Source organism: Brassica oleracea, chromosome C9, assembly GCF_000695525.1.
Source record: "Brassica oleracea var. oleracea cultivar TO1000 chromosome C9, BOL, whole genome shotgun sequence".
NCBI lineage: Eukaryota > Viridiplantae > Streptophyta > Magnoliopsida > Brassicales > Brassicaceae > Brassica > Brassica oleracea.
This window is the reverse complement of record NC_027756.1, coordinates 22,733,945-22,743,092: the sequence shown is the minus strand read 5'-3', so window position 1 is coordinate 22,743,092 and position 9,148 is coordinate 22,733,945. Positions and strand designations below refer to the sequence as shown.

Below are 9,148 nucleotides of genomic sequence, written 5' to 3'. Positions count from 1 at the left end.
GATTTTCTGCTATAACAAGGTGAGCACTGATGGTTTTGAGGCTGGTATCTCCAAGGATGGTCAGACCCGTGAGGACACTCTTCTTGCTTTCATCCTTGGTGCCAAGCATGATTTGCTGCTATAACAAGGTGAGCTAACTGTTTTTTTTTTTAAGAATTCTTAATTGAGTTCTTGCATTGGAATACAAAAAGTAACTGTCTTTTAATAAGAATTCTTAATTTAACTTTAATACTTAAATATTCATTAAAAGATTCTAATGGTCGCCATGGTTAATCATGCTCTAATGGTTCATTTTTTATTTAAATTTAAACTTTATTAAAATTACTTAATGATAATAATATAATATGTGTAAGACATTTAATGCAGATACTCTACCACTAAATATGCTCTAAGACCATGATTATCCCTAAGAATTTTAAAAAAAAAAATTTTGTCTAAATAAAAAAAAATAAAAAGTGCACCAATCGTGGACCGCCACATGTTAGTGGGATCCGCGAACAGTGAAAAAATCTATCACAATCGATCCTTATCTTACACCTTTTGAGACCGCTTTTTAACTTTTTTGTGGGTCCTAGGGGCTAAGAAACACTTAAAATCGACCGATATTCATGCTTTAAAGTTACCAACAATAGATTTTAACTTTCTATTTCTTTATTTAAAAATAATATATATCATCATACAAAGACACAAGAAGCACATATGACTAATTTTACTGAATTTAATTGGTAAAGTTACTAATAATTCCGCTAGGTTTCAATGCCTTAGCTTCCGGAGCAGGCTTCACGTCCTTCGACGGAGGAACAGGAGTTCCGGTGAGCTCCACCGGTAAATCACAAGCAAGACCCTTAAGGTAGAAAGTGTAGAAGAGTTTTGTCGGATAAACGAGCTGTTGAAGTTTGACCTGTCCGTAGGCACCTTCAAAGATTCCAGTGCCACCAGTAATGGCGAGGAACGATTCCTCGTAGGTCAGGTACGGTCCTTGTACGGACAAGTGACCGTAGTCGCCGAAGTAGAAGCTGTAAGTAGCTTCGAACCGATCACCTTTCTTCTCCGGGACGTGTTGGATCACGACGCAGAGACCAGCGGTGATTCCCACGCGCTTCTTGAGGTCTGCGGTGTAGAGTTTGTTGGTGAATGGGACGAGATCGCCGAGACGGAACTTTAAGCTCATTACGTTTTTTAGGATTTTTGGACTGTGTCGGTCTAGTTCGTTGATCTCGTACACGTTCAGTTCTTGAACTTTACCTGAATATTTTATAAGAAGCGAGGAAAATAAATTCGATTTGTGAGCTTTGAGATCATGATTAGATAATAATAAGAAGAAAAACTGATCAGTTAACTTACTTGGTCTGGAATGTTCGGTGTCTCCAGAGTTCTTGGAGAGAGCTTGAGATAGTGAGAGGTTCTTGGGAGTGGAAGTTGAACGAGAGGAGAAATCTTGAACGTTGGATGAGATCCCAAGAATCTGGAAAGGTTTATAGAAACTGAGAAGAGAGCTACGATGAGATTGGTGACTACAGGAGAGGTCGTTGAGAGTTGTCGTAGAGATGGATTGGAGAGACATAGCATGAGAAGCCATTGATCAAAAGAGACTTTTGAGATTTGGCTGAAAGGAATATATTTTGAAGAAAAGATGGGACTTTGGTTTATATGTGAGTGAGTTGAGTTCTACGAATGTATATATACATATTTGGACGATGAATGGTAATGAAGACGTGCGTAAATTCCCAAAGAGAACCAAAAATGATATAAAGGATTGAGGAATTTGGATTTGGTTTCCATGGCCGGCACGTGGAAACTTAGGAAATTGTTGGTCCAGGTTTTCGGATCTTTGATTACTTATGGACGGTCCCTAAATTACAATGGAGAAAAATGAAAAACGTGCGACTTGTGTTGCGTTTGAGTTTGAATTCACTATTCTAACTACAGAAAATATTATTATAAACGTTTTCTTTTTTTGAGCAACTATAAACATTATTCTAAATCTATACTAATATTTGAAAAGTGAATTTGTTTACTTGTCATCTTTTCCTCTATAATTTTAGTAAATTTGTTTACTTGTCATATTTTCCATGATTTTAAAATAAGTCATTAGTCTAATTAACATTATTATTTAAAAATTTATATAATATAAATATATATATATATATATATATCATGATATTTAAAATAATTAATAAACATTAACCTAAATATATATACTATTACTTAAACATTAACCTAAATATATATATACTATTATTTTAAAAATTATATTTAATATATAATTATAATGAATATTTAGTTCTCTATACTATTATTTGAGAAGTGAATTTGCTTACTTGTGATCTTTTCCATAATTTTAGTAAATTTGTTTACTTGACATATCCTACATGAATTTAGGATAATTCTTTATTTTAATTAATATTATTATTTAATATATATATATATCTCATGATATTTAAAATAATTAGAAAAACTTTAACATAAATATATATATATATACTATTATTTCAAAAAAATATATTTAATACATAATTATCATGATATTTAAGATATTTAATTAATAAATGGATATTAACAATATCTACGTATAATATTATAATCACGTTTATCATATATTTATTTTATGATTTTAATGACTAATATTATAACTAATTTCTCTGATTCTTATTATAAATATTGATTCAAATAAAAACTATTATAACTTTATATATACGTATACTATTATATTTTAATCGATTTCTTCGGTTTATTAGGTTGGATCAGTTAATATATGCCACTGGATTTCCTTTTTGAGTCTAAAATACAATAAGTGTTTAGTTCCAAATCCAAAAGTTTTAATTTCATTATCACTATAGAAAAGATTTTGATCCAAAATCTACATCTCATAAATAAAACTATGAAACAAATATGAATATTGAAGTATTATAACATATAATATTAATTTAAAATGTATTAAATTAAATATTTTTAGAAATATTTTTTTTTATAATATATTAGTCCGCACAAGGTGCGAGACATAAACTAGTACTATTATAAACGTAGGACGTCCCTGAAATGTTGGGGGCATAAATATTTTAGTAATGTATTTAATTTTTTTCTTACAAATTTGGAAGCCTTTTCAATGTAATTTTTTTTAAAAAAGTTTAGGGGCTCTAGTCCAATGTTTCATTTTTCTATACCCAGGGCCACTAAACGGACGTAAGCTGTTGCCTCACTCAGCCCACACCTTTTGGGTTTGAATGTGAAGCATAACAAATGCAAGAGAAATAAAGAAAAAATTGATATGCAGAAGGGACTGCAAATACTGTCCATTCAGCTATAAAAATTAAAAATATAGAACTAAAAATAAATAATAAAATATATCTAAACTACATGCAAAAGTTTTTTTTGTATAATTTACATTGTTCTGCAAGAGGGGGAAGGTGTGTGGCGATGGGCAGAGGCCCAATGGATTGACTTCTTTTTATTTTCCTATAACACAGTCTTGTCTCTATATTCAAAACACTTTTCATTTTTCATAATCACAAGTTAAGAAATATCCCTAATAAGTAAGTTTTTTGGTTTTTTTGGTTTATATATAAATCATTATCCATTTTTTTTATAATATGTTAAAATGATAATTTGATCTTGTTATTAATTGTTTCTAATATATTTTCAGGTTTCTCATATATCAACATGTATTAAAAATTGGAAATCAAAGTAAATTTTATCTCTTTTATCTTCAATGAATTATGAAAATTTTATTTTTTTTAAAACACTAGAATTTATATTCAATAATACTAATATAAAATTTACTAATTCTCTACAATTATATTATGGCACATAAGTGTTTTTTATGTTCTAATTAATTAATTTTTATTTTTACGTAAATTAGATTATTAAATTCGTAATTAATAATCATCTAATATTTACATATATATATATAGTGAAAATGACTGTCACTGAAGATAGAAACCAATGGAACAGTAAGAGAACAGGGAGACGTAGCGTAATTGAAATAATCCTTTCCAAAAATATTAATCTTCTTCTCGTTGTTTCCTTTCTAAGACAGCAAATGCCTAAGAATAGGGTCATGTCAATTATCATTCCATGGATAAGTTCTAAGTCTACATCGAAACAATAAACCGAACACAATATAAGTCCTAGTTGATGAAAATCTTTGCGGTAGAAGCAGAGACATATCACGATAGTGAACCTTGAGGGCATCAAGCAACATTTAAATGATGGGAAAGACATTCATCCACGATCTCCACGATGTATGGATTCTCTAATGCAGCGGACACACGTTCTTTGTCGTTTAGTTGTTTATTGACTGCATTTTCAGAGCAAGAAAAAGAGAAAATTCTATAAACAAGCGCGCTTGTACAAGCAGTTCAAATCTTTTGGCTATAGAGTGGACTTTAATGATTCATTAGCTCTGTCACTCTACTATTTTACTGGGGACCGGACAAGGTCGATCAAAAACAAACACGCATAAGCAAGGATATCGAAAAATGACATACCTATATATATATATATATTAAAGTTCTCTAAAACTTCATAAACACACACACACATATATATATTCAATTTACCAGTTACATATATTAGTTTAACCAGTTAGATCTGCATTTGTTTTGCTTGATATGCATTTTGTGTTTGCATTTTATGTTTCATCTGCATTTTTTTTATATGCATATCATTAGAAGCATTTGTATATGTTTAAGTAGCACATCAGAAGTTGATCAACACCAGTAGAGTTAGTGCCGGCCATTAAATCATATGGGCCGTAAGCTAAACTACTTCTTGGGTCTATAAAGTCTGAAAATGTAGATGACAGTAAGTGGGCTGATGGAAGTAAAACGCTAAAAGGTTGAATGCCAGGTTATTTATGGACTTTGTCATTTAAATAAAGGGTTTTATTGGTCTTATTATTGCATTAGACCTAAACAATTTTTTTCGCTTTATCTAGTACTAGTGGTTTTCAGGCGCACCAGGTTCGTATGTTTTATTATTAAATAAATTTATAATTTATTTTGTGGTTTTAATAAAAAAAACGTGTTCAAAAATTTGAAGATGAAAATATGTTGAAAGAGAATGATATTTTTTCTGATCCATTTGATAATGGTTATTTTGAAGTGACCGTAGTGTATTAATTTGTTTTGAAGTTGCTTATTTTCGTATGTGGAATGTCTTTTTGTGAGTTGTGTTTGTGTATGTTGTTTTATGTGTAAGAAAAAAATATTTTGTTATGTAATTGTACATAGGCTTATTTTGGGTAATAGGATTTGTATTTCCATGGACGTTGGTCTTTTTGTGATAATTGATTGTTAACATGTGAGGTTAAATGTCAAATGGTTTATGTTTATTTAGGATAATTGTGTGTGGGAGTTTGAGATTGTATTTAAATGCTCATCTTCTATAATTCTATAATGGCTTTATAAAAATTGTTGGTGACTGGAAGATTTTTTTGTGCTTGTCAAAGAATGTGAAATTCTCAGCAGTATCAAACAAAGTTGTAATTTATTGTATTGGTATATGTAGAATTTGTAATTCAGCATTCCTTCACCACGTGTGTAAAAGTTTGTGAGGTATTTTGGATATGTTCTCATTTCACTCTTACGTTATTTTCTGTGTTATTTGGTACAAATTTGAAAAACTGACATTTTATATTTTGGACCACTTAATCTTTAATTTTCATTTATAGCTCTGAGCCATGAAAATTTTGAGATTGGCAGGATGATCAGAGTTTTAAGAGGAGAATATGTGAGTATTGTAACTGTGTGGTTGGATATGCGGTGGAAAAGTTTGAAAAGAAACGTATAATTAGAAGTGGTATCAAAAAAAAAAAAAAAGAACAGTAGTTGTAGCACCGATATCCTTTTCTCATTTCTCTCTAAATGACAACATTTGTTTTTATTTTCCTTTATATAGTAAGTAGGCGGAGGTTTGTTTGCCCTTAGATTGGTTACGAATTGGGCTGCTGATGGATGATTATACTGCCTTCATAGTTGCTTTGGATTGTTTGCTAGACCAGTGTTAACTTAGGATTGTTTGCTAGGCCAGTGTTAATGTCATAATAAGTTAACGTTGTACTTTTTAGGATTGTTTAATATGTGGACTTCTTGTTTGTTTTTGAGTTTTGAATACTTTGCTTTCCAAGTAATGCTATTTGAATTTTAGAAAATAGTTCTATAGTAATTTTTGTGCTTTTGTGCTTTTAAAAACAACCTTATGTTTATATAATATAGTAAAAGGTAATTTTAAGTACTATTTTCATAATTGATATAAAATATATAGAATGTATATTTTACTTTAGAATAGAAAAAAATATTACAAAGCCTATTTTTATATCATTTGATAATATAATTTTCACAATGCTTCTTACTTTATTTTTATATACTTACATATTAATTTTCTATGTGCACTAAGGGAAAATCTCAAACTCAAATTCATGGATTATGTTACTTATGTGATGTTTGTAAGATAGAATGGCTAAAATATGCTTTGAATTTTTATTTTTATACATCATTGTTAATTTATCAATTTTAGACTTCATAATACAATAAACACTTACATATGTAATTGATGTATATATTTTAGTATGTTAATAAAATATAACGTTTTATTTTTACTTTTAAATCACTTAGCAAACAGATTTAAAAATTCATAACTTTCTCCATTCATTAAACTTACAAAGTGATAACAATAATATATGTTGCTCTTAGTTACGTAGCTGCTTCACAATTGTAGTCGCTGTCTCTGCATCTGTCCCGATCATGGTCATAGTCATCGTCATAGTCATGATCCTTACCCAAGCATCAAAACATTGTTCATCAACAGCACTTGCTTGTTGTTGCAGCGCCTTCAACATATGCTCCCCTTATGGTACACTGGTGGGGTACGATCACTTAAATCGTAACTTAGATATTTGATCAATAGGTCTGTTGCTACATACAATATAATTGTATGTATTTAGTAAGAACTCTGATCTATATTCAGACTCCCGCAAAAACCCAATAGAAGCTCATGTTTCTCTACCATAGCCAGAGTATATATATGAGTTTTCAACTGATTCACACGCTGAAACACATCATCCCGAACTTCCGACCCAGACCGGGACCCTAGTTCGCTGATCAACAGCGGGAATGCCTAGCAGAGCTGATGAGAACACTGGTGCTGTGACTGCTTTCCTGAGCTATGTCGAGTCCACTAAAACAGTGCATGTTATTTTGGTCTAAATATCAGCCAGCCTTAATATTCTCACTGATTTCAGTGTTGTGTTCTGCGTATAGAGACGAAAGGATCAAGTTGCTTATCATTTTATTAATGTAGATAAGCTGGTCAGTTTTACCTTAACTTCCAGTGACAGGAAGACATTCCAGAACTTTAAGGTTTCATCTCCTGCTCATATTTCAATCATTTGTCCGTTAGATGATACTGCAAGGTACATACCTCTGTATCTGTGACCTGTCAGAGTTGCATTCTCAACCACAAAGAAAGAGATAGGTTCAATTAACCACATACTCTGACAAAGGTCAGAGAAAATTATTACTTTGGAGTAGGTTAGGTATTTCTATACTATGATTTGGTTTTGGGAGAATCCACGCGTGCTTAGCAGCTTGTTACGTTCTTTGACCAAGCTAAATTGCATACCGGTCATATGCAAGAACAAAGAGGGTTATGCATTTCGTTATGTAATGTGAAATCATGGCAAAACTAATAAGAAATTTATTTGACTGTAACTATCTATGGAACCTAAATGAGTATTAGTTGTATTTCAAAAACATATGAATCTATCATGAGTCCTACCACACCGGGAAGAAGCTCGTTAACATAAGGATACCAAGCAATGGCTTTAGAAGTAGACACCAAACCAAACAATCTTGGGTTACTTTAAGATTCAGAAATTACTGCGTGCATCATTGTAATGATAAAGGATATTCAAACTTGTAGACCAAAAAATGTATTCATCCACAATATGTAATATGCACAAACCAGACGCAAAGATTAAAAATAAATTTGATTCTCACAAACTTCCCAATTTCATCAACGGACATTGGGTTCATGTATTTACACAAAAATGGAATATATTTTTTGTGTGGTGGTTGTTTCAATGCCACTGATCTCGTAAATAGCTTCCTCCCTGAGTAGATTTTTGAAAGTGATCAGCTGATGCACATGATGGAACTTTGGAGGAGCGTTGACTTTTAAGAGGCATAAACTTGCAGAATGTGGCTACTTATATAAGAATCAGCAGATCCAAATTGAGAAATATATGCGATGGAATATGAAAAGGACAACCTATTTATCAAGCATGAGCATGTCAATCTCCATGAGATCCCTTCCTTTCTTCATGTTCCGAGCCTCACACAGACGAAGGAGACCGTCACCACCGACTGAAGGCAATGACCAGACTTCAAGAGCATGATAGGGATACAAAGAGGTCCATTTAATGATTTATAGTTGAGACGTTAGGGGAGGTGAAAGATCTCTGGAAATTTCGTCGCGCAAGAAGACGGAGAGAAAACCCAACAAAGAGAAAATTTAGATATTGACGTTGCTTTCCAATTTTTTTAAGTCCATCCTCGATCAAAATAATGTTTACAAAGTCCATCCGCAATCAAAAAGTCCAGCCCAAGCAAAGTAAACAAAACGCAGATTTGGCTTGTGCGTTGAGAGTGACATGTGTCTCAAAACGCCCCTTTCTTTTCCGATGATGTGGCAGCATGTGGAGAGAGACAAACCAACTTTATTATAGAAAAAATATGAACCTGTTACGAAAGACAAAAGAAAAGATGAGCCGCTTTCGTTGAAAATATAAAAAGATGTGGGGTCCGCTGCACTATTTGCACAGTAAATTTCCTTCTATATATACGAACGTTTGCGTTCGTTTGTAAACACACCATACTTCTCCTTCAATAACACATCCTCTCTTCTTATCAGTATTATCTTCTTCGTACGGGTATAAAATTTTGCTTTATTTAAATTCCTGCGATATAATAAAATTCCAGTTCTTTTTATAACCGTTATCAGCACGATCACTCTGCGATTCGGTAAAATTTATTTGTATCATTTATACTCTGTTATAATGGTCGGTATACAGCCTCTACTATTATTTATATTATGATGGCCGAAATACCGCCTATATTATTTACTAATAATTTAATTTATTTATTGGTCG

General features: G+C 31.7%; 1 protein-coding gene across 1 annotated transcript; it reads right to left on the bottom strand.

Annotated features, from left to right (window-relative positions):
- Positions 1 to 709: 709 nt before the first annotated feature.
- On the bottom strand, positions 710 to 1,637 carry LOC106316858 (allene oxide cyclase 2, chloroplastic-like). Its single transcript, XM_013754726.1, has 2 exons — positions 1,345 to 1,637; positions 710 to 1,245 (listed from the first exon to the last, which is right to left on the bottom strand). The coding sequence occupies exons 1-2, from the start codon at positions 1,577 to 1,579 to the stop codon at positions 719 to 721; spliced, it is 762 nt and encodes a 253-aa protein (XP_013610180.1). The 5' UTR covers positions 1,580 to 1,637; the 3' UTR covers positions 710 to 718.
- Between the last annotated feature and the right edge of the window lie 7,511 nt (positions 1,638 to 9,148).